This window comes from Psammomys obesus, unplaced genomic scaffold, assembly GCF_907164565.1.
Source record: "Psammomys obesus unplaced genomic scaffold, mPsaObe1.curated_primary_1811, whole genome shotgun sequence".
Taxonomy (NCBI): domain Eukaryota; kingdom Metazoa; phylum Chordata; class Mammalia; order Rodentia; family Muridae; genus Psammomys; species Psammomys obesus.
Window position 1 is genome coordinate 5,605,657 of NW_026596095.1, and position 27,161 is coordinate 5,632,817.

Sequence of the window (27,161 nt, forward strand, 5' to 3'; positions counted from 1 at the left end):
GCCTCTGACAGGGACTCGCTCGCCAGCTTTTTGACCACTTCACCCTGGCTGGATGTGGCTACAACCAGGATGTAAAGTGAATAAAAAAATACATAAATTTTAAAAAAGAGGGAGAAAAGAAAATAAAAAGATACTTGGATTAAGTCAGGCATGGTGGTGCATGCCTTTAATCACAGCACTCAGGTAGTTTGGTGTAAATTTGAGGTCAGCCTCTCCAGGACAGCCAAAGAAAAACCTTGTCTTGAAAAACAGAACAAAACAAAAAGACACTTGGGAATCATCTTTTGAGCTCCAACACTTCAGGATATCACTCTTTCTTGTATTACTTGCCCCACCCTTACCCCATCACAGCCCTGAGAGGCTGGATTACTGGTATGCAAATCTGTCTTGTAAAACTCTTGGCTTTCCACAATTGCAATCAATGTTCTCATTCTGTTCATTCTGCATCTATTTTCAGATGCGTTCACATTACTATTTGGTCAAATTTATAGATCCAGGTAATAAAATGAAGTATAATTATAACAGTAACAAGGCTTCCAGGATTCAAACATGAGCTTAAATGAATAATCGGGTTTGTTTGCATTAAAGTTGCTGTGCCATTTTATAATGTTCTACCTTGGATGTCTGTCATTTGAGGGACTTCCTTTAGCTAGAAACAAGAAAACTAGAAACAAGCAAAGAGCTAGTATGGATGATAAATGCCAGGATAAAAATTCAGGTTGGTTTTGACAAGGTTGAGTGTTTCTTTGAAAAATTCTAGACATGCAGACTAAAGGACTCTTGGAATTTATGGAAGACCAGGTCAACCACAGATAGAATAATATGAACAATAATGTTAGGATGATATGAAATAAGTCCCGGTATTTTATTAGGCTGAATTAACCAAAGCTATTAAAACTTAAGACCTTTAAAGATATTCCCACCCTGACCTAATTACCAAATATGGAACAATGCGTTGGGTTGAGAGCTTGCCCTCTAGATGAGCCACACTGTGCATCAGGTTGGTTAGTGAGTGGACGCATTAACAGGACACTTGCATTTGTAAAGTTGCTTCACAGATTTTCCATATCCTCAAAGAAGAAGGAACTAGAAATTGTAAAATAAAATTCTGCTTATTTTATTTTTTATTGTTTTGCGTTTGCCTAGCCCAGGGAGAAAGACTTCTCATTCTACTGGTTGTGGAGCAGTGTGTAAAATTTAACAGAGGGCGAGGAAATAAAAGCCAACAGATACTCATACGGCACGATGTTTTAAATGATCAGATATTCTCCGTAGTCTCATGAATTTGAACACTTGGCTGCCAACTGATGGTTCCGTTTGGGAGGTCTAGGAGGTGTGGCCGTGTTGAAGAGTGTATGCCCGAAGGAGGTGTTTCAGAGGTAAAGGACTCTTGTCTTTTCTAGTGTGTCCTCTCGCTGCTTATGATTCAGGATGTGAGCTCTGGTCATCCAGTTCTTGTCTCCATGGTTGTCGTTCTTCCATACCATGACAGACTTTTACCCGCCTTTAACTCCAAGCCAAATAAATCAGTCTTTCTATAAACTGCCTTGCTCATGGTGTTTCTTCACAGCAGTAGGAAAGTAACTGGTACGTGGGATAATTTGACAAAGACACACCCAGAACTGTGTAAAATCTCTTCCTGGGAGGCAAGTTCCTCCTCTGGCTTGAACTGTGGCTCTAGCTTTTTGCTTTGTATGATGTACAATTCCTGGTGGTTTAAAAAAAAATTCTTTGGAGTTTAGTCTTTCAACAGTCCGAAAGCCAAAGGATACAATCGTATCTCTTTAGATTACCTACTCTACCATGAAGCTGCTGGTCCATGGCTACATGCTCACTGGGAATGACATGCCCACCTGAATGAAACACCTCCTCCAACAAGACTTTGCCTCCTAATGCTTCCCCAACTGTCCCGCCGACTGGATACCAAATATATGCACCTATGCAGGCCATTCTTGTTCAAGCTACCACAATTTGTCTTACGGAAGTGTCAGAGTCAGAAGTCCACCCTCTTTTCATTCTGGTTTCATGGTACATGTCGAAATCACTATGTCACACGTATTTCATCCCATATTATATTTTTATAAATCTCAGGATTAATTAATCCATATATTAAACCAATACTGCCTGGGTGTAGCTGTTTTCTTACTCACCCTGGGAAATGCCACAAACACAGCAGTTAGAATAATCAAGTGTTTTATCTTAGAATTTTGTAGGTCAGAAGTCAAATATGGGTCTCCTTGGGGTAAAGTAAACTTGTCATCTGGTGACCAGCCCTGAAGGAATTCTAGTGGAAAATGAGTCCTTCACTGGCTTTTCTAGCTTTATCAGAGTATATCTGTGTTTCTTCCATGGATGGCTTCCCCCAAGTCTTCCTCTCTGGCTACAAACAGGAAACATTGTTTTCAAAGACTCATGTGATTGTGTACCATAGTCACTAGAAATAGCAAGAAACTAAAGATTTGTAAGTTCTCTTTGGAGGCTAATATTCTTCTTGTCACAAGTGACTGCTCCACAGCAGACATTGCTCCTGGAAATACAAGACATAATAAAAGGAAGAAGGCATGTTATTAAACAAATATGTATTCAAGATAATTTCAAGTAGTGATGTGATTTTAGGTAATGAGAATTCCAAAGTTTGCCTTTCCCCAGCCGTGCCTTTCATGCTTCCAGTGTGCACTAAGTTATGAATGCCTGCAGCGTAAAAAGCCTTCTGTGCACTTCAGATATAGCAGTGAATAGATAAAGGTTTCATTCTAATGGAACATTCTAATAGAGAGAAGCATAATATTATATACATTATTCCACAGAGACACAAATGTTACAAAATGCCCTGTGCTCTCTCCCTCATAGCTTGGCACTTGCCCTTCACTCAATCTTCTCTTTATTGTCTAGTTTTATTGAGAGCTCTCTAGCAGATGGACCAAGCGCCAAGCACAGAGCTTACAGTGAAGGACTGGTCTTGATTTCTATGCCTCCCCTGGAGTGAGGAAAAGAAGGAAGACAAATAACAACCAGACATAGTGGCAAGAGTTTTAAGAAGATAAGCAAGGTTCTTTGAGAGCACATGCTTAGATTGCTTGGGTGGTCTCCTGTATCTAGGCCAGCTCCCCACACAACTTTCAGTTTCCCCAGGTGCTCATCCTTCAGGATCAAGCCTTAGATGTTTCCTCCTTGAGAAACATAACACAGCCTCTGGTGCTTAACAAACATGTGTACAATTAAAAAATATATTGGCTATAACAAGACTCTTTTATAAGTGTAATTTGTAATTTGACTAAAAAAAAAATGGGTGTTTATTATAACAAGTGAGATAACCCACATTACAGAATATAGGGCATTTTTGGTACTCTTTATTAAAGCAAAACAGATGGCAAAGCTCCAGCGTGTATGTCTTAATTACTGTGTATATCTAAATAAGGACAGAGAAACATGGAAGAATGTATGCTGCCATCTTAACAGGAATCGGATGATGAGCTTCGGCCTTCCTCGTCTTCTTGCTCTTGGACTTGTGTGGAACGGGTAACTGAGAACACAGTTAAATGAGTTGGCTGTACGATTCGCAGTTCCTCGAGGGTGGAGGAAACACCATCGTGCTCAAACCACACTCTCCTTCTGTTTGTGTTTATTTTGGCTACATTTCCACATCTGGTTTTCCTAGATGGTTTTTGTAAGTGAATTAGAAACCAAGAAAGCATAAATTGTCAATTCCATTGTATATCCAGCTCCCTTGCTAGGTCATTAGGCCCTGATTTTCCCTTCTGCAGATTAGCTATGGTCAACTTTCTGCAAAGATAACACAAATAGACTGTTTAAAGGGCACTTGTTTTCATCAAGTACTAGAGAGTTGCCAAATTCAAACGAAAAGCTCTCTAACTTGCCTTTTTGTTGCGTTCGTTATGTTTATGCTTCAGCAACATGTGTACTTTATAAAGCATTGCTATGATCGATTTTAATGTTATATCTAAGGTTTGTAAATTCTTGTAACCTTTGTAATTCACAAAACCTGTGACCACTCACACTCTATTCTGGGTTTAGACATTATCCTTGAATGTAATAGGAAAAAAAAAGCTGAACTTGAATGTTTTATAATTTAGGCACTTTTTCATTAGTTTGCATACTGGCAAGGCTGTTTGGGGGCTCTCTGTGAGCCTTCTTGAGTCAGTAGGGTAATTCAGGAAGTAGGTCATCACTGAACTTGCAGCAACTATAACCCATGCGAATAATTTGTCTGGACCACCAGAACTGACCAAGTAAAAAGTTAAGTTGTAGCTGAGATGACTCTTGGAGAATGATGGCAAACATTTACAAAAGCTGTAGAGATTCTTTAAGGATTTTGACCTTCTTATTTTCCCCTAATGATGAAACAGTTTATCTCCTCACTCTTAGAATGCTGTGGTGGCATCGTTTTCTTGTGTTTAGTTCCCTCTCTTTTTCATTTTCTGATACTCTGTTTCAATCTCCCCCTCCCAAAAAAAACTTCAGTGAAGAAAAAGGAATGCAGGGAAAATACATGGAAGCACTGTGATTAATAGGTTCCTAAGTCCTTTGTTCATAGGCCCTTTCAATGTCTTCATTGTCAGTGGTGACTCCTCAAAAATAAGGTTGTCTAGTCTACAATAAGCTTCATCTTGAAGTGCTTTTTTTTTTTCTTTACTTTAAAGATTTAGTTAGATAAACTCTTGAAACCATTGCCTTGGACAGGAACCACTTACTAAATGACAGATCTAATAAATATTAGCATGATTCATATTATTCAGTTGATTCACATTTATTTTAATAAGGGTAGGTTGTCTTTTGAATTTTGCAGATGTGAAGAAATGAACAAATGGATAATTATCAACCAGCCTCCTGTGTGTGCTAAAGAAAATCCCTTGAGTAGTGCAGACTCTATACACCATTAAGAAGAAGTGCCCTTCTGGCATCACCACTGCAAAACCTCCCTGGCTTGTTATCCCTGTGGGCAGAGTTCCTTGACACCCTGACACACAAGGGCAAAAACATCCTTTATTCTTTCTCATCTCTCCCTGTATATCTGTGTTCCCGATAACTGAAATGGTTAAGGACCATGAACAAAGGCTTAAAATCCACAGACCTTGCTCCAAATGTCATTGCCCAGCTCAAACAATCCCTCTTTGATTTTATAAAATATTTCATCCAGGACACTGAGCCCTGAGACAAATTACAAAGGGCTGGAACTTGGCCATGGAAAAGAAGAGAATTGTTTGAACTGTTTATCTATGCATACAGCTTCTTCTGGAAGCTAGTAGGCTGCAAACATTACCCTGTGAAAAAGAAAAGAAAAAAGAAAAGAAAGAAAGAAAAGATAATTACTAGATTTCATAACATTTTAAAATATTCATTATGAACTAATAGCTTAGAAACTGTTCTTTTTGTCTACTCTGGATTATAGAATAAAATATATAGATTATATCCATCTAAAAGTATTTTTCTAAGTGCATTATCAGTACCAGATATTTACTGATTTTAACATCATACAATCTAGTTGTACTTTTAACCAGCTCCTTATACAATTTCTATATTGTTGACTTGAACACTGACTGACTCTATCTACTTGAAGTCAACAGGTTTGCTAATATAATATGTGAATAGTCGTCTGTTGGGCCTGATAAGGCCTGCTGCATCTACCTGAGCCTGGCTCGAGTTTGGAGACCTGTCTTTAGCTTCTGATTCAAGAGGTGCCACTTCCAGGCAAAAGTGATTCAGCATATCCACCTTAAAATTAACCCTGCCTGGTAGCTGTTACATGGAGTTTTGTCGCTGGCCTACCTCTCCTTGCACTACCTAATCTTGCCCTCTATGTCATCTTACCTCACTTCCTTAACACTGCCTCCTGACCCAAACCTATAAAAAGGACCACTTTATTCAATAAACAGAGTTCCTACTTCAACAGAAAAAAAAAAAAAAATCTGAGCAGTGAAGCTATAGAATAATGAAATTGAAAGAAGAACCAAATTATTTCTTAGCATGCTGACTCAGGACTTGGATCTATTTCCTTACACACAACCAGAAGGACACTGTGTCCTTCATTGCCATTTAATCTTATGTTTTCAGGTAACGACATAAAAAGCCAGCCTTGGGATAGACATCAGAAATGGTGGAAGAGAGGGAACAGGACTGGAGTTTACCAAAGAAGTCCTCTGAAAAGCTTTACCCAATAGGGGATAGAAGCAGATGCAGAGACTCACAGCCAAACTTGGAGCAGAGTACAGGGAGTCTTATGGAAGAAGGGGGGAAGGATGGAAGGACCTGGAGGGGACAGGAGCTCCACAATGAGACCAACAAAGCCAAAAAATCTAAGCCCAGGGGAACCTGCAGAAACTGATCTAGACCCATGCATGGAGATGACCTAGACACCCTGCTCAGATGTAGCCCATAGGCAGCTCAGTTTCCATGTTGGTCCTTGAGTAAAGGAACATGGGCTGTTTCCAACCAGGAACTCGGTTGTCTGTTCTTTGATCATTTCCTCCTGATGAAGTGGTCTTGCCAGGCCACAGAGGAAGAGGATCCAGGCAGTCCTGATGGATGAGACTTGACAATCTAGGGTCAGATGGCAGGGGAGGAGAGCTACAGTTTTCAGTAGACTAGGGGAAAGGGAAAGAGAGAAAGAGAGAGGAAGGGTGGGACGGGGAGAGATGTGGGAGGGGGCTACAATTGAGATATAAAATGAATCAATTGTAAAAAATTTTTTTAAATTTTAAAGAAAGAGCCAGTCAGCCCCGGGTCTGCACTGTGTAGATTACCTTCTTTACAGCCACATCAGTTAGGTAGAAATCTCCATGTATTTTTTTTTTTCTAACTATTTTTACAATTCTGATTTGATCAGTTATACATCTTATCCATACAGCACGCACAGATGGAAACAGTAATACATCATCAATTTACCCCTTCTAACAATAATGCTGAGAGTGAAATAACCTCTAAATCCAAGTGAAACAAATTGCATTAAAATTGTTTGTGAGGTAGTGGGTAAGAGGTCACTTGGGGTAATTGTGCCCATGTTCCTAGATGACTGATGACGTTTCATAAGAATTGGTTTTGTAAGACTAAAGAGATGGCTCAGAAGTTAAGAAGAGAGGACTTGCATTTATTCCCAGCACCTGTATCCATAGCTCACAACTGCCTATAACTCCAGTTGAGAGGTTCTGATACATTTGATCACTATCTGCATTTAGGTGCACAAATAAAAAACAAGTTGCCATGACAGAGAAGTAATATTAAATAATTGGTACTCTAAATTTCCATATTTAAGAGACTGTCATAAAACATTTCATTCCAAGTATAGTGGGGCACACCTATAATAATCACAGAACTCAAGTTCAGCTCTGGCTTTGTAGGGAGTTGCCAGCCAGCCTGGGCTACACAGCTCAGCAGCAAACAAGCAAAGTTTTTAAACTACAAGAATAATAAACACTAGTTGATTATGAAAGCCGTACGGACACATATAGCCAGTAAATATTCCTGTCATTTATACATAATGTATTTCATGTGTACCCTAAGAAGTGCTTTTGTGTTAAAGTCTTGATTTATTTGCTATTTCAGATGTACATTACCAACACTATCAAAGCCAAAGGAACCAGACTTGCTAAGCCTGTTCTATGCTTGGGATTAATGTGTTTGGCCTTTCTTACTGGACTCAACAGAGTAGCAGAATATCGAAATCATTGGTCAGATGTGATAGCAGGCTTTCTAGTTGGAATATCTATAGCAGTATTTCTGGTAAGTACAATTTAAAAAATATGTTTGTTTTTAATAAACTTTCAATAAACCTTCTCTAAGAAAATGCAAGGATGAATTACTATTTGTGATACTTTGTGAAATAATATGTTAGTTATTCTTCCTAAGATCAGGCTTGGGGAAGAATAATAAATGAACTCTACACTTAAAACACTTTTTATGTAAAATGGAGATGAGCTGCAAACAGTCTTCCTCAAAGAGTTTTTCACATTTATTTATGTGTGCATATGTCTCTCTCTATGTGTGTGTTCTATGGTGTGCACATGAAAGTCCAAAAAGACAACTTGTAAGAGTTGGTTCTCCTACCATGTGAGCACTGAAGGTTGTACTCGAGAGATTAAGTACCTTTACACTAAGCCATCTCACGTGTCCTTACTCAGTTAGTATTGTATATTGGGTTGTTTGTATATTTACAAAATTCCTCAGGATATTTTGCCTCTAGTGAATTAAAACATCCTTGTGGATCAAGTGCCTTTATAATCTATGCACTCCATGAGACCTGTACTACAAAGGCTCCCACAGCACAGGATTATAAAATGCATCACTTTACCTTAGGAACTACATAGTATGAGACATGACAGAATTCTATTGTCCCTAGTCATGTCTTCCCCACTGTGAAGATCATGCAGAGACTTTTAATGGGGAGTGCTAACTATATGCCTGCTAAAAACAAACAAACAAACAACCCTTCTTGAAATGTATCTATGAATTTTTTTTTGTTAGAAAATTTCAGTCTGAGTTTCAAGTTTATCAGTCCTCTATTTGTGGGGCTTTAAGCCAAATTACCAACATGACCAAGCTTATAGTTTATAGATCAAAAGGCTTTTACAGGGACACATGATTTAAGAAATGCTTTACTTCCACTTTGCGTCAATTTGAGTTGTTCTCCCTCTATTTGTCCCTTCCTTCTTTATGCTCCTTTTTCTAGTTAATAAGCAGTAGGAAAAAAAAAGTGTGTGACTCTTTCATTTATATGTTTGAGTACAATTATGTGCCTGGAATTTGAAATAAAATGTTTCTTTTAGAATTTCCTGTAGCAAACTGATGGACATTACCTCATGTTTACTCTACATCCTGAGCTCCATTTATCTTTTCTTTCTTGTAATGTCATTCACTACGATCCTCAAGGTCACTGGGAGACTCTGGATCGAAAGCTTTTAAAAAAATCTATGATGGGTTGAGCAGTCAGTTAAAAATGTCCCTCCCTATCACAGATTGAGTCTGCATTTACAGTCAGAGAAAAGGCAGAGAGATACAAAGTAACCTAATCCACTACACTCAGCTTTTGCCTTTTATGGTAGTGTTCTGGCAGCTCATGGCTTCTGATTGGGTAAAGACTGAGCTTGCTGTGAATGGCTGAGATTCAGTTGCTTGGTTACAGGTGTACTCCTAGATAGGATACAGATTGTTTACTGTTGAGTCTTGCAGGCACTTTTGGCTAAACTTCATCATCCAACTATAGCAACAGACTTGGGCTAAAATTATCATTTAACACCTCTGCCTCTTTGAATTCTCTTGCTTCCCTAGGAAACTCAGGACCAGGAATGGATCAAAAAACTTTCCTTGCTTTCCCTCACCATAGTTGAAACTGGTTAACATTTAAAAGAAACAAAGCAAAACAAAACTTGGATGGAAATTATGATGTCACCACATTCAGCTCTCCAGATGTAGGCACCTCACTAGCTTCTGATGCTCTTCCCCTGGACATTGCAAGTTTCTTATACTACCAGGGAGCATCACAGAGCCTTAACAAGATCTTTTAAAACCAGAACCCCAGTAACTTCTCAGACACGTCCCGTCCCTGAGAACTGGATAAACGAAGAGCTATACTGTGGACATCCTCTGAGCTCAAGCCCCTCTATTGCGCATATTCAATCACAGAATGTATATTACGCACATTCTAAGATTTCCCTTTAAATACTCTGACATGTGAGGAAAAGGACTCCATGAAAAGGTCCCACCAAAACAGTGCTTTAACCATATAACTAAATATGAATTATGTGTTCATTAATGATAATTTATGAGTATGAGTGCCACTAGGTAGCAATTGGTGAGTCAAGGAAGAGCATGTTAGTATGGCCTCTCTCCAGTGGAAGTTAGTGTTTGGGGGGAGGGAGTAGCCTGTTTCCTTAAACTCCCTTTCCCTGTCTTGAATTATAAAATATAATGCTGCCAAGTCTCTTCTCCAATACAAATACTGTGCTCAGTAATGTGAATAACTCTCTGGAATAAAAGAGAGCTCATATAGTTAAATCTGTTACAATTCAAAAGGAGAACAGACATGGAGATTTATAGGGGAGTAAATACAATTTACCAATAAATACTGAAGATACTAACTTTATTGGGATGGCACACCAGTCAGGAAGAAGTGATGTATCAGCTTGGTAAGTTTAAAAAATGGATTGGTCTGGACTCTGTGTAAGGAAGGGGAACAAAGCCTGGGACAGAGAGTAAATCAAAAGGCTGCATAAGGCCAGCAAGCACGGAGTCCTTCCTACTCTGCAGGCCCATGACATAGCTCCTACATAGCTTATGTAGGGGAACGTACAGCATCCTGGAATGGTACCAGTCCCCCATCATGAATGACAGCAGGAGTGGAAAGGTTTGTGGGTGAGGAGAATAATGTGAACACATGTTTAAAATGCAGGTGAATTAGCAACCACTGCCTTCAAATGACAAGGGTAGAAATTGAACAAGCTTGTTTGAGTCCCAGCTTCTTCTTCTTCTTCCTTGAGTTCTTTACGGAGCTCTTGTGTGCTCCTGGATAGCTCTTTAAATGAGGGTGATCACAACCTCCCTGAGGGCTCATTCTTGAATTTGCAGAGGGTTTAACCAAAATAGTACATGCTTAGTGAGTGGCCACAGGAAGACTGAAATGCAACTCCGTAAGTTTCCACTCATCACCTTCAACCCTATGAGATTTGTGCTTTAAAAAAATACACCCTAGAAGTAAACTGCAGTTGAAGATAGACAAGATGTGTTATGAAGAACAAGGGAAATAAGACAGTGTAAATTGGACCATAGAGACATGGAGAGAAGAGAGAGTCTTTGGCAGGGAATGGGAGGAAATAGAGCCTGCGGGAGCACAAGATGATGTGGATGAAGTATGGGAAACAACTTGTGATGACTCCCAGATTCCTCATTTGGGTGGCCCAGTAGAGCATTTATTTTGTGCAGAGACTCTAACTCTGGCTTGCAAATGTCCTGCAATTATACTGCAGTGTTTTCAGGATTCTAAAATGATTGCAAAATAAAATTAACACCAGTCTACACCAAACCGCTGCCTTAGTTGAAGGACACCTTATCCCATCGCCATTATCTATACCTAGCATTTGCCTCTGACTCATTCTCCTGCTTCATCCCACACAACCAGTGACTCATCTACTTCAAGTTCATTTTACTACCTAAATTATTTCCTCTATGTCTTGTATCAGTTCTTCTGACCAGAACTGCTTTCTTCCTGTCTCATGTGGCTACACTTCCTTACTGACCCTTAGCTTCAGACATGCTTCATACAACCTTGCTGGTTTTGGCTATACTGTAACAATTTGTTGCCAGTAACAAGACAAAATAAAGCCTTTCCTGATACACCAACCCCAGACACAATAATCTTTTTTTTTTTTTTTTTTTTACTTCCTAGGGAAAAGTAACCTACCCTTTTCACTATGTACATAAATCTAGCTCTTCCAATTACCGTCAGTTTCCTTCCCTTACCACAAACAAGCCCTGTGCTTCCTACACATCTGTTCTGTGGGAATTCCCTTTCTTTTGTGCGTTCCAGTTATGAGAAAAGGAAATATCTGGCCCCACACTTGTCACTCATATCTCACTATTCCTCAGACAGCAAGACCTTCCACCAGCCATACTCAGAATATCTCTACTCAGTCCCTTCTTTGTGTTTCTCTGTCACACATCACAACTCCTAGGTATCACATCTGATATTTTTGTTTCACTGTCCACCCTTGCAAATAAGTCTTTGTGGAGAAAACTTTCTGCTCATTTTGTTCACTGCTTATTTTTGCAAGTATCTGTAACAGGGTCTGGTATACATGCAGAATAAATGAATAACTGTTTAATTTGCTACCCTGAATTCTTTGAAAGACTCAGTGAAATTCCATGTGTAGTAAGCATAGATTTGTTGTGTTGGATATAATGCCCACCCCTTACACCTAAGTTCAAACCCTCTACATAGCTGAGACTTGGCTCAGACAAGCCCCATGTTAGCTAAGCAGTAACCCTGATCATCTAGTGCTCTGTTCTCCCCTTAAGTTCTACAGCATATTAGTCTGTACTGTTAGCATCCTACAAGAAATTATATTGTTTTCTAAATCTGCCACTTGTCCCTACACATTTTGCTCAAGGACAAAGTGTAGAATCATCATGGTTAGCAAGATGCAAAACAAATAGTTCTTGAGCACTAGTTTCTGATTGATTATTATTGTTATAAAAATAGATGGCTTAAAATGTCTTCCAAATATGATACATAGTATTGATAAGCAGAAGTTCTTAGCTTCAGTTATCCCAATAAAAGCTTGTCATGTTATCTTACATAGGAGTAAAAAATCATTGTAGCGTTTTATTGAGATACATTGTTCTCACTTTGCAGATTGAAAACTGAGACTTAGTTACATTGAATAGCTTGACGGTGATCTTTGCTCATAAAGTTAGTATATAAAAGATTCCAAAGTTAAGAGCCAATACTGTTTGACTCTCCAAGGATCATAATGCAATAATTATAAGAAGAAAAAAAGTAAATGTATAAATGAATGTATTATTAATTCTACATAAAGAAAAAGAATGCATGCCATGGTGGTAAATGTGTGTGATCTTTATAGGAGAATATAGACTTACATGCTTGGAAACCATTGATCTAAAACTACAGTGTTTGAAAGGAAATTAACTTTAAATTATAGACATATATCATAAAACTTGTAGCCTGAGAGTATGATCATTCATTAGTGTGCTCATTTGTAAATGATTTCACTCACTGCGTTACAGGAGACAACTTCAGATGGGGTTCCTGATTTGCACAATGTAGAGTCTTAGAAGAGACGTAAATCAAAGTATTTTTTAATTCAGTATGAAATTGCTAAGACTGGTTCTCTGACAGGCAAGCTTAGAGTTCTATGTGAGCACAGGGCACACAAACATACTGAAACACAGTGAGTTTTCCTAGCTGAGGGCTCAGGGGAGAATTCTGTGAGAGAGCCTGGAGATAACATGCTTGTTGCACATATGTGAGGAGTTCGGATCCTCAGAACCTGTAAAAGTACTGGGTGAGGAATATGGTCTGTCTGTAACTCCAGTTCACGGGAGGCTGAAAAAAGAACACTTGAGACAAGCTGGCTAGCGAGACTAGCAAGAGGATTTGGGGACCTCTGAGTCGAAGTAAGAGATCCCGCCTGACTATGTAAGGTTTGTTGGAAGATATTTGATGTTAACCTCAAGCCTAGGCATGTGTGTCTACACGCTTGCACATGCAAACACACACACACACACACACACACACACGCACACACACACGCACATACACTCACGTGCACCCCACACACATGTCTTCCCATGCACGCGCACACACACAAACACACACACACACACAGCTTTTTGCTTTTTCTTATTTGCTAGTGGAACGGCAATTCTAGACTTTTGAAATTAGCAGGCAAAACTTTTATTTATTTGAATAAGAAACTAAACAAGGTCTAGCTGTTTCCTTGTGGTCGAAACAAAAAGTGCTGAGAAGAATAATTCTCCTAATAAATAGCATTCTGTATGGATTAGGTGCTTAAGCAGTTCATAGACGAATTCTAGCTGCTTCTATGTCAATCTGAATTTTCCATTTAAACAAAGAGGTAACCAAAATCCTTTCAGAGAGTTTTCTATACTCAAGCACCCCACCACCACCCACACACACACACTAGATATTGTACCCTGAAGACTGGAAGACTGAATTTGATCTGCTGACTACTTCATTCAGGGAAGTTTATTGGAATGTTAGCATGCCTCTTCTCTTAGGATAAAATTGTCACTTTTCCTTCAAAAAAGAAGAGTTGAGCAGTTACCATTGACTATGGCCTTAAAATGCCATACATATGTATGTATTTGTATGTGTATATTTTGTATCTACATATATGTATGTAGTCCTTAAAACTAAAACTTCTAAACAAAGAATAAATAAATAGTAAAATATTTATGCTAATTTCAGAAGCCCACATTGGTGCTAACTGAACTTTAAGAGTTCTATACACCTAAGTACACAGTCACTTCACTTTAACCGATCTTCAAATATTTCAGCAATTCTTTTCAAATGCCCAATTTTCTAACAATTAATAATACTGATAAAAAAGAGAATTTCTAAATACGTGTGCATGTTGTGGTATGGATGTGAAATTTTGTTTCATTGCGATTGTTACCTAAAGTTATCAAATCTATCCTTTGAATGTGAGAACAGTGCTCATACATCAAACTGCAGCCTGCAGACCAAATTTGACCTGCTGCCTATTTCAGTAAGAGAACCTTGTCAGAGTGTTTGTATGCCTCTTCTCTTATGAACAGTTGAAATAGCCGCTTTTGTTCAAAAAAGGAAGAGTTTAGTTGTTACCAGTGACTATGACCTTACAACACCAAAACATATTTACTGAATTATTTAATAGTGTTCCTTTACAGACAAAATAGTATGCCTCTATATCTTGAGCAATCAATTTCTTTTTGTCCTTAGTGGGATCATGAAAGTAACAAGTTCATAAGACAGAAAAGAGTACTGAATAACTAGCACTTAGCACTCTTACTTTAAAGATCACGGTACAGGGAAAGCTGTGGTATTATACCATCAGGGTTTGGCCTATGTGTTTAACCTATAGTTTTGCTAGGGTATAGGAAGTTTTTCTTTTTTTCTTTTTTGAGTAAATCACAGATTGCAAGGAGATAATTTTGTGATATAAAGTAGCACTTTATATGTTATTATTTCCCACAGTTGGAAATTTTATTCAAGAATGGGTGAGTAACCAAGAGTTAGTTGGTATTTAGAATTATTCAGTAATGATGGAGCTGGGAGATGGCTGCTCTTGCTGCTGAGCTGTATTTTGTTCCCAGCACTCATATTGGCTCATGACCATTCTAGTCCCACGGCACCCGGCTTCCCCTTCTGACATCCCTGGGCACAGGCATGCATGTGATGTACACAGAACGCTCATGCACATAGATAAAATAAATCTTTAAAAACAGGAATAAGATACTCAGTAGTAAGTTTAAAAAAGGAGGTCCTTCCCGTGGTAAATTGTTAAAATATATAATTTAAATATATGATTATTAATTAAGCATTTGCTTACTTAAAAAATAAGTATTAGGTTGAAACTACAAGCAAGTGCTGTTTATTCTAGAATGTAACAGGACAAGAAAAGAACATGGTTTCCGGTGATTAATACAGACTCACTGTAGGAACAATTTTTCTGTGTTGCTTAAATGATTATTTCTTAAATATGATCCTCCTGCACCAGAAACTTCTGGAATAAATTTAAAAGTTCTGTCTCCTATACCCTATTCCTCACCTACTAGGACCTTAATTTTCATGCATGGTTCAGTTCACATTCTTTCACCTCTGGGATATAATTGGTTGAAATGAGGGGTCAATTCCCTTTATGCGGAAGGTCTTCTATTTCAGTAGTAACTCTGGTAGGTAAGCTATTGTTCAAATCTTACACATATATATGTGAATATATATGTGTGATATATATATATATAATATATATATATGAGACTCAATAGACAATAATCTAGTATAATTAAAGGGATATTACTAAATTGTAGAGTGTCAACTGTCAAGGATTAGTGTGAATTTAATAATATTGAAGCAGTGGGAGATAAAGAACATGAAAATTAAGTTGTGGCTTGGCCACATTAGGAAGAGGTTAGCTTGCTGTGAATTTTTATAAGGCTATGGTGTTAATTTTGGATTGATATGACCATTGTCTATAATACACTAGTGAACATTTTGGAATGACAGAATTTTCATGACTCATTCTGTTACACATCCATTGGTGAGTTTTCTTGAACCTGTCTGCAGTAGAACAATCTTTTCTAATTTATCCATGGTAAATCTGGGTGAAGAGCTTTATTCATGTAAATTTTAGGTAATTTTAAACCTTGGTTGCTTTAGGAATTTTATTAGACTCCTCAGAGGGTGATAGTCGTAGGATGCATCATTTACTCAGCCACATTTGTTTCCTGAAATTATAGGTTGTTTGCGTGGTGAATAACTTCAAAGGAAGACAACCAGAAAATGGGCACACACATAGGGACAGCGCTGCCCGGATGCCAATGATCAACATTCCTCGGGTAGAAAGCCCTTTGGAAAAGGTAACATCTGTGCAGGTGATTCACAACTTCATTTCTAAAATGTGCTCAAACTCTAGACCAAATTCAATCATTATTTCTGTTTGTGTGTTTAGAGGGTGTCCGTTATTTTATTTATTATTTATTTACTTATTTATGTATTTTTGCTTACTTAATCTCAGGATATACGGTGTCATTTAGCGAGAATTTACCCCCGGAAAGACCATTTTTCACAACGCATATTCCTAAAATACTCCTGGATACCATTCATGCTGGAAGCTTGGAAACTGTGCATGGAAATCATCCAGCACTTTACCAGAGTGCCTAAGGAATACTGTTCAGTGGCTTCACAGACAGACAACATAAAAAGATGCATTTGTTTGTAAATATATGAATGAGCCTTAAAGTGTGCTACTCCACTTCTCCCATGCCCTCTGTCAATGGGAAAGCGCTTTGTAGACTGTCACCACACAGTTAGTGAGCACCAGCCATGCCCTGAGTCTCAGTGCACAAAGATCAGGCAGCATGCAAACACCAGCTGTGCTTTCTCGATGAAAAGGGTACTGCAGGCCTGGGTGGGCTGCGCTGGTCCCCAGATCATGTTGTAAACAGCAGGTCCAGGCCTCAGTGGGTCTTACAGTCAGCAAGAGGGCAAGGACTTTACAAAAACTGCTCTTGAACGTCTGTGAACCAGATAGGGGGATGTGTCCTATCTGTTTCCATGGCTCTTTGCCATTGTAATTAGTTAAATGATTTCTTAAGGGCTAGCTCACAGCTTTTCTCCAGCCTTGTGTCCATGTATTTTGATATGTTTTAAAATTTAAATTAAAATATAATTATATCACTTCCCTCTTTTCTTTTCCTGTCTTCAGCCCTTCCCATGTATTCCTTCCTTGCTTTCTTTCAAATTCATGGCCTTTTTTAAAAATTGTTATTATACACACACACACACACACACACACACACACACACATCTAAATATATAAACATAATCTGTGAAGAATAATTACCATACAAAGCTAATTTGGGTTTCATCATGAAATCTTTGCACTTTTTCTTTTTTACCTTGTTCTCGTTTGTACTGCTTTCTCCTAACTGTCCGCCAGCTATTTACCTTCCTTCCCTCAGACAGTTTCTAATCTCATGCAGAAGGAAACGTCTTACAGGATAACCATAAGATACACTTGACTATAGAGAAGGCAAATGTTTTCTCTTCGAATGAACAGAAGTTGATGTGTAGGGAAGGGTGCATTGTTAGCACATTCCAAGCTCTTGAGGTCAGGAGGGTACTGTTAAGCATGTGTCACAGCATAACCCAGGTACCAACATGATTTGTTCCACTCAGGGAAAATGGTATTCTTGGTGAGGGATCCCATGTGTTCACATGTGATTGGATGAATCCTGTGAGTAGAGTCTTCCTCCTATCCACTCCTCACTCTCCTGCTTCAACACTTTCTAGGGTGCCCATTACACCCCTCTCAATTTCATGTCCTCCTTTTAAAACTCCATTTGTGCTTCCCATATGTGCATGGGTGTGGAATCACTGACCGAGGCATGCCTAACTTAGTACTGACCACCCCATCAAAAAAAGTGATTCTACTCCAGCAGCAATCAACTAACAATGGTTCTTCAGCTACGGATGGAACCTAAGGAGTTCTTCCCTATCCCATGCTACAAATTTTAGCTGGTTTGATCATGTGCAGGTCACCACAGCTACCTCGAGTCTTGCATACAACAGACATATCATGTCTACATTACAGCATTTTCTTGCTCTTCTTTTCATCTTCTGGCTTTTACCTTCTTTCCACTCCATCTTCCATGAAGTTCTATGCAACTTACATAGGACAGAGTTGATAACGATGTCCCACCGATGGCTGAGCACTTAGAGATGTGCATTCTTCAGTTTTGAATAGCAATGAGTCTCTGAATTGACCTTTCCCTCTTGCAATGTGAAGCATCTGTGATGGATGTTGGGAGCAACTCAAGTCTACTGATATAGTCATAGATTTTTAGGAGCCACTCTGACAACATAACCACTTAGAAAACAGTATCAGTAGGTAGTCTCCTAGATCTAGTGACTTCCCTAGCCACAAGTTTTGACCATGCTGACAATACCAGGCACGGATTCCCTTCTGTGGATCAGACCTCAAATCCACATATACAGTAAAATATTTTCAACTATAAGAAAATTTGAACACGGGGAACTTCCCAGAGACTCATACTCCAACCAAGGACTATTCATGGAGATAACCTAGAACCCTGACAATGCAGCCACTTCTGATGAGAACTGATAGACTAAGATCAGAAAGAAGGAGAGGAGGACCTCCCCTATCAGTGGACTTGGGGAGGGGCATGCATGCAGAAAGGGGAGGAAAGGTGGGATCCGGAGGGGAGGAGGGAGGGGCTTATGGGGGGATACAAAATGAATAAAGTGTCATTAATAAAAGTTAAACAAAAAATTAAAAACACTAAAGTAATTGGCTTTGCAGGAAAATGCATAGAAATTAAAAAAAACAAACCTGTACTTGGTGAGGTGGCCCAAGTCCTTAAAGATGAAAACCGTATGCTTGCTCTCACATGTGGATTCTAGTTTCAAATCTTTTTAACCTGAAATATATGTGGAATACTAGAAACAAACAATTAGCAGAAAAATAACGATTTTAGGGAGCAGAAATATAGCATATAGGTGAAATGAAAGTAAAGAGGGTCAAGGATAGGGATAGAAGGGTTCTAGAAAGTAGATGAATGATGAGGATGGAAAAATGAAGAACCATGGGAAGGCTAAACCAAAGTGAAATGTACATGAAAAAGTTATTGGGAACACATGATCCCACAGTACAAGTACAACACGAGATTTAAAAGACTTGGTGGTACTGTGAGCAAAAGATTTACATGGGAATGGACAAAAAAGTAAATGAATAAAGGAAAGGAACAGTTAAGCAAACTTAAGGATTATAGAAAAACCTGTGAAACCTTAGTAGTTTGTAAGCCAATTAAAATACTATCTTTTTTTTTTTTTTTTTTAAGTAAGGGGCATTTGAAAAGAGGTACTTTACATCTGTGTATATGCTAGAAGACACGCTATTAAGTGAAAATCTCATGCCTGTCATGGTTTGCTTTCTCATTGTTCAGGAAACACCAGAGACATCTGAAATAATACAGTTTATTGCCATTGACTGGCTGTCCTTTAAAACTGGAGGCCAAGACCCTATTGCTGAAGATGCCATTCATTTTGGCTGCTGGACATAGGAAAATCAACGTTGAGCTGATCAGGAAACTCGGTCCTGGTTGTCTAGTTTTCATAGCACTATAAGGTGCTATGCAGGCTTCTGGGGGGAAAGACATAAGTGGTATTATTTGACGCTAGACCCTGTGAGCTGTAATGCAAACTTCCCAGGTGAGAGGGGCCCACCAGTGCATTTGCGGCATCTCTAGTGCCATAGTGCTGACCAGTCTCTCTCGATTGGCTTTGAGGTTTGCTGTGCTTTCTTATCGGCGGTGTGTTTTTGTTCTTTGAGTGAGTGTGTGGTAACGCTAATGTTCTAAAACTCACTATGTAACTCAGGCTGGCCTTGAACTCATAGAAATCCTCTTATTTCAGACTTCTACACTCTGGGGGACTATTAAGAGCCAACCTGCCTAGGCTGATGGATACGATTTCAGTGGGGCGGGAAGTTGGCCCAGTGTGATGTGTGGATTCACAGAGGTTTTTTGAAGGAATAAGAAATGGTTAGAGAAAAAGAAAACTGAAGAAGTAAGACTATCCCATAAGTGTCTAAAAGACTTTTATACAACAGGAATGACATTTGTTCTGTAGAAATGCTGAGGTCAGACATGGGGCAAAATAAAAGAATGTAGATATGAGAATAGAAAAGCTAGAAATAAAGTAAAACATTTGAATCTGAGATGTCCGCTTTAAGAGAGATTATTTCATTTCACTATAGGAATTCCCAAATTGATAAATAATCCATTGTGTGAGATACTCTGGAGGGAACTTAAGTAAGCATGGGAATACTAACTAATAATAATGACACACAGTACTAACAGTGGCTTCTACATTATTGTCATCAATATGTGCTGATGAATTCTCTGTATTCCAGAAAGGCAATCCTATTCTCTACACGTATATTTTTATTTCCCCAACAACATGAAAAGCAAAGATTTGTAGTAGCAAACGTTGCTAATAGTCTGTCAATGCCTCCTCTTTCCTTATTCTTTGTAGTGAAGAAATCCCCCCAATTTAATCATCAGCCCCACTGCCCAGATAGCTTTCTTGCCATTAGGTGTGATCACATGAGAAACTTTAGACCATAAACATGGGGCATCTATTGTCTATGTAGTATCATACTGTGCTCTTATATTCTTTACAGTCTTTTCTGTATTCAAAATTCCTACTGCTTATGTTATACTACTTAATTTTATTTACAATAAGTTTTACAGTATTAGGTTGTATGAGCTAGAATTTTCAATTAGAATCTACAAATTGACAGAGTGGAGTGTTTGTAAATTTCCATTAATCTTGCTTTCCCTATCAAGTCCAAGTGCTGTATGGCTTCTTAGTTTGGGGAATAAGGCTGAGATGAAGCAGATTCCATGCTTCCTTGCTTGCTGGGATATACAAAGACTGCATTCTTTCTGTTCTTTTTTATTTCTGTTCCCAATCAAAATGCTTTCTCTACTGGGCATGGTCTGTGTCCCTGTCCACAGCATGGAGGGATCATAGCAGAAATGATAGGAATATACTAGGAGCAAATTCCATTCTTCCATTTAACTCTTCACTGTCAAGAAGCCATGTACCTGTGCTCAACAAACAGAAATAGAGAGCAGTCACATGAAGGAGACTTCACGAGCTTTCTACTCTTTTTTTTTTTCCCAATAAAAACTGTATGGAATAAATACATTGTTTTTCGTTATGGTTCAAATTGCAAGAAATGAAGGAGGGGGCATGCAACGTTTCCCTAGTACTTGGATTTTAATAGCTGGTAGTTAGAGAATGTTGTTCGTTCCTTCACGGTGGTCCTCTCATGGGAGAAGAGGAACCTTTGCTAACATCTGATGTGCAGGCAGAGCCAATAGCATTAATACCATGTCATACCATTGTTTTGTTTTCATGTTTGTGTGCTTCTTTTGAAAGTTACGTAAAAGTGTAAGTCTCTTATGTCCAAAGCACACATTTGATAAACTATGACCTACAGTGTAATTATAACACACAAGCACACTCATTCTTATACTAGCAATTTATCCTTTAATTATAGAGAATTTGTCATGTGGTGAAATACCAACATTTATTAGGAAAAGTCATGGGTTCTCCCAAAGCTAAATAAGTAGGGATATTTGAATGTCATTCATCTGTGGAAACTGTCTCATCAGTGTCCAGTGTTCATTAAATATTCAAGTAGCCAATAACTTTTTACATTTGTCATATTAAGTCATAAAGAACCTAAATGTATAGCTAAGGAGGATTAGTAAATCAGTAGTGTACACCCCCATGACAAAATCCACACCAGGTAATGCTTTTGCTCATGAATCTCCAACGAGTCAGGTTGGGAATTTTGGAAAATATTTACCTTAGCCAATTCACTTGACCTCACTAGCATGTTAATTTTTTGCCTTGCTGTGCCCAAATATTCTACAGCAAAGAACTTAAAAGAAGAAGGGTTTATTTGGGCTACAGTTCAAAGGCGACTTCACCGTGGCAGGAAACAAATGGTGGCAGAAATGTGAGGTATCTTTTCTCCATTGCTTTTAGAGTCAGGAAGCAGAGAGAGATGAAAGGCCGTTTTTAATCTACCTTTCTCCCTTTTCCCTTTAAACTTAGTTCAGGACCAGTTTGTGGGATGATGCCACCCCTTCAGTTCTCAGTTAACCCTCTGGAAAAGACACCCCAGAGAAGTATCTCCTAGCTTATTCTTTTTTTTAAAATTCTTTATTAATTACACTTTATTCACTTTGTATCCCTCCTGTGGTTCCCTCCCTCCTCCCATCCCAATCCCTCCCTTCCTCAACCCTCTGCATGCATGCCCCTCCCCAAGTCCTTCCTTCTGATCCTAGTCAATTAGGTCTCATCAGGAATGGCTGCAGTGTCTTCTTCTGTGGCCTGGTAATGTTGCTTCCCCCTCAGGAGGAGGTAATTAAAGAGCAGGCCAATCAGTTCATGTCAGAGGCAGTCCCTGTTCCTATTACAATGGAACCCACTTGGATACTGAACTGCTATGGGCTACATCTGTTCAGGGGTCTTAGGTTATCTCCATGCATAGTCCTTGGTTGGAGTATCAGTCTCAGGAAAGACCCCTGCACTCAGATTTTTTGGTTCTGTTGCTCTCCTTGTGGAGTTCCTGTCCTCTCCAAATCTTACTGTTTCCTACTTCTTTCCTAAGATTCCCTGCACTTTGCCCAAAGGTTGCCCATAAGTCTCAGCATCTGCATTGATAGTCTGCAAGGCAGAGCCTTTCAGAGGTCCTCTGTGTCAGGCTCCTGACTTGTTCCCTCTTTTCTCCTTCTTCTAATGTCCATCCTCTTTGCCTTTCTGGATAGGAATTGAGCATTTTAGCAAGAGTCCTCCCTCTTGATTAGTTTCTTTAGGTGTACAGATTTTAGTAGGTTTATCTTATATGTCTGTATGAGTGAGTATATACTGTGTGCATCTTTCTGCTTCTGGGATAGCTCACTCAGGATGATATCTTCCAGATACCACCATTTACCTGCAAATTTCATGATTTCCTTGTTTTTTATTGCTGAGTAATATTCCATTGTGTAGATATACCACAATTTGTGCATCCATTCCTCCACTGAGGGGCATCTGGGCTGTTTCCAGCTTCTGATTATTACAAATAAGTCTGCTACAAACATGGTTGAGCAAATGTCCTTATTGTGTACTTGAGCCTTTTTTGGGTATATGCCTAGGAGTGCTATGGCTGGATCTTGAGGAAGTGCTATTCCTAGTTGTCTAAGAAAGTACCAGATTGCTTTCCAGAGTGGTTGTACAAGTTTACATTCCTACCAGCAGTGGAGGAGGGTTTCCCTTTCTCCACAACCTCTCCAACATGTGTTGTCTCTTGAGTTTTTGATCTTAGGCATTGTGGTGGGTGTAAGGTGAAATCTTAGGGTCGTTTTGATTTGCATTTCCCTGATGGCTAATGAAGTTGAGCATTTTTAACTCTTTTTCTGCCATTCGATATTCCTCTATTGAGAATTCTCTGTTTAGCTCTATACTCCATTTTTTAATTGGATTACTTGATTTTTTTTCTCCTAGCTTATTCTTAATTTTATCAGTTTAGCATTAAAGATTAAACATTACATCTTTTGTTGTTTTGTTGTTTTCTAAATTGGTCATTTCTGAGAGTTTCTTAAGTTAATCATAAAACACTGCAAACAATGTCTGGAACTTATGAATCTCAACAACAGCCTATTATTATTATTATTACAGTGGTATAATGGAACAACAGGTTCATCAAGATACAAAAGAGTGTACTGTAAAATACTTCTAAAGTAAATGTTTTGGTGGGGGTTAAGTTGTTTGAAACAGGGTCTTATGTAACCCAGGCTAGCATCGAATTTGCCATATAGCCTAGGAAAGCCTAGAACTCTGAATTCTCTGCCTTCACCTAAGTTCTAGTATTGTAGGTATCTGCAACCACTCTTGACTCAAAAGAAATGTTGTGTATATAAAATCTTGTGTATGTACATAGTGAAGGCGATTATTTAAAATACTACATAAGATATTCACCTCTAATATCTAGAGTGTGAGGATGGTGATGTGAGGGAGAGAGAGACACAGAGGCAAAGAGATACAGAGACAGAAAGACAAAAACACAGATAGAAATAGAGACATGGAGAGAACAAATATAGTCATGCTCAAACCTTAAGAGAAACTGAGACTGTAAAACAAGACTTTATGTCCAGTTACAGGCGTTCTTATTCTCTTCTTTTTCCACCTCTAGTTCTTCACCATCTTTTTTTTTCTTTGTTTGTTTCTCTCTTCCAAATGTTTCTCTCTCCTCACTACCTCCCCCTTTCTCTTATAACCAGATACTATGCTGTTCATCAATAAATGCATGCCTAAAGATAATTACAGTTTTAAATATTTAAATTTCTAGAAGCTTCTGTCTATGCTTTCTCACTAGACTCACTAAATGATATGTTCAGGCTGACCAACATTTTCAAGGGGGTGGAGGGATTCCTCCAGTACAATATATATCCTTGTACTATTACCTTGTGATCTACATAATCCTTTTGAAATACATGGCTATTTTTCTCTGTTCAATTAAACATGGAAATCTTGGTTGTAGCTTCTATGTGTTCAGTTCAGGGTTCAGATTTCCTTGGTCCACCTGCAGCTGCCTTAAGGTCTCTCAATACATAGGCTGTGGCTTTTGCAGATGCAGGTGGCTTTCCTTTGCAGACTGTCTTAAAGTTCCTACAATCTCGCTCCCAGGGTGTCAGCTCTCTTCAGATGTCACGTCACCTTTTATCACAAACTCATCTGTTTGCTCCCTTCTTCAGGGCTCAGTTCCAGCAGAGTTGGCAGTGTTGCTGGCTTCGGAATGTTTCCAGAAACTTAAAGACGCTGTTAATTTCCTTTGAGAATCTAAGAATCAAGGATCTGTTTGTTTTTCCCCAGGAAATGGAGATGTAGCCATTTCTACTGTCTTCTGTCTCCTACGTTAGGAAGAATAAAGACGACCTTGATTTTATGATAGCTGATTATTAGAGTGAGAATTGCAGCAAAATGTTAGGAATTTCAACTAGATACGTCATAAATAAATCCACGCTGAGGGAAACCCCTCCACACCCCAAATTTTTGTTATTGACTCATGCCAGATGGAGGGGACTAATTCTTAACTGAATAAGTATCCCCAAACTGAGTGGGTAACTATTGGCATTCCAGATAATAAAACAAATAGCTGGCAAGATGGCTCATTGGTTAAGAGCATGGTTTGCTCTTCCAGAGAATCTGGGTTTTGTTCTTAGTACCCTCTTGACAGCTTACAAGTGTCTGTAGCTCCAGTTTCATAAAATTAGACACATAAAATCTTTCAGATTCTTTGCGGACCAGGTTCACACACGATTTACATACGTACATGAAGACAGAACACTCAAAAACACATAAATAAATACAAATATATCTTTTAAAATGACCAAGCATATAAAAAGCAAGAGAAACTGCCTTCAAGGTTTCTACCAGCTTTATGGAGCAGAAGTGACGCTCCACAGAACTGTGGTTTATGGTGTGTCAACAAACACGGAATGGAGCTTTGTAGAAATAAAGCCATCTTCTGAGAAATGGCCACGTGAATCTCCTTACACACTTCATCCAAATGAGGACAGAGAACTAAATCTTCCAGCTCTTTCACTCAGATGTTGAAGATCCCATTGCTACTAAGGAAAATGTTTAGATTTCTCATGAATCCTTTTACTGAGCTAAATCTATTTTACTTCAAGAGGGAATAATCAGGACATGAACTTAGAACCCTTAAAGTGACATTGTGATCAACATGAATGACAGTGTAAACCTGTCACTGGGTGTGGAAGAAGCAAAGATGATACAACTAGCAAAGTGTTTGCTCCACAAGCATGAGGGTTAAGTCTTGATCTCCAGCCTGCATGTAAGAGACGGGTGCTATCATGTGTGTCTATAAGCTCAGCACTGGGGAGGAAGAAGCAGGCAGCCATTTTAATCATGCAGGGATCACTGCTCTCAGGGAATAACTGTCCAACAGTAAGGAAGAACGATGTTGACTTTTGGCCTGTGCACATGCTACTAAGCATCCATGAACGTGCACAGACAAATGCACACAAACACTGTATAACAACCCCTCCCCGAAAAACATAAAGAATTAGACTACTTTTATTGTCCCCTTTATAGAGTTCCCTTTCCACAGTACAGGAAATTAAAGGGAACACGTGGGGTGAAAGATAAACAATAACCTGTGTGATTAGAAACTAGTGACTGAACGCAGGTAGTGGCATGGTGGGATGAACACCAACATTAGAAATCATCAGGAAGGAAACTGATGAAGAAGAAAGCAAATAGACTAGAGAGAGCACTGGAGAAATGACAGCTCGGCAATCAAGAGGGGATACCGTTCTTAGATCAGGCTTAAGGTTGCCTGTAACCCAGCTCCAGGGGATCTCATGCCCCTGCTGTCAGCAGGTAACTGCGCTCACGTTAAGTCATGCACAGATATACACACATACACATCATCAAAATTAAAATTTTGTTTCTTTAAAAAGACAGACTGAAGAGTAACAGATCAACAGAAAGAATCTGACCTGAGAAAAGATACCAAGTCAATCCTCAAGAAAACCTGTCTTCCAGAACAGGGCAGCCAGCAGAACAGGGACAGAAGTAGCTAATCTTCTTTTTATCTTAGGACATACTTTAAAGAAGCTTTTCCTCCAAATAAACACTTGAATATTTAACCAGGTAAAACTGAAATATATACTAGAAACTGGAGAGTCATTAAAAACTAACGATACTGAAGAAAGAACCTTACAGATGTTGTGGTAGGAGACAGTGTCATTCTCAACCATTAACTACTTCTTCGTGCAGAATATTGTTTTAGCTTAATTTAGTTTGGTTTTGGCTATCAGCCTGGGGAAAGAATTGAGAGATACTTCATTGGTCAGAAATTTGCTGGACCTTGAGAATTTCTACCCACCTTGCTGGCCTTATGCCCTCTCCTGGGAGAAACCTACATCAGCCTCACTCCAGGATAGGAAAACATGGGAAGGAGACCAGATCCTTAGAACCTAGCCACCAATGTATAGTATGAGAAATAGAGATTGGGAACCACAGTTTTTTGGAGGTTGTAAGTGTACATCCTGTGAAGTCACCTGGAAAAGATAAGGGCTTGCTGTATTACATATATGCATACATGTATGCATACACACTCTTTGTGGAAGTGTGCATGTGTGTGTTATCTAAAATAAAGCAGACTTATTACATTAGAAATGGGTGGACGTATGAAGGCTGCATGCAAACTGGGGATCCAAAGAAAGATAAAGTAGATAGAGCAAACTATAAGTATAATTTTCTCTTCAGATTATAGGACATTAATCAATCAAAGGAAAAGAAT

The 27,161-nt window shown here is 38.8% G+C and overlaps 1 protein-coding gene across 2 annotated transcripts in view; it reads left to right on the forward strand.

Moving 5' to 3' along the window:
• Plppr5 (phospholipid phosphatase related 5) overlaps window positions 1-27,161 on the forward strand; it is a 120,098-nt gene that overhangs the window by 77,490 nt on the left and 15,447 nt on the right. Inside the window, exons 4-5 of one of the 2 annotated variants that reach the window (XM_055628193.1) lie at window positions 7,561-7,737; window positions 15,988-16,122. In XM_055628193.1, coding sequence (XP_055484168.1) covers window positions 7,561-7,737; window positions 15,988-16,122 — 312 coding nt within the window. The remainder of the gene's footprint in view (window positions 1-7,560; window positions 7,738-15,987; window positions 16,123-27,161) is intronic. The other variant, XM_055628195.1, reaches the window with a different exon arrangement.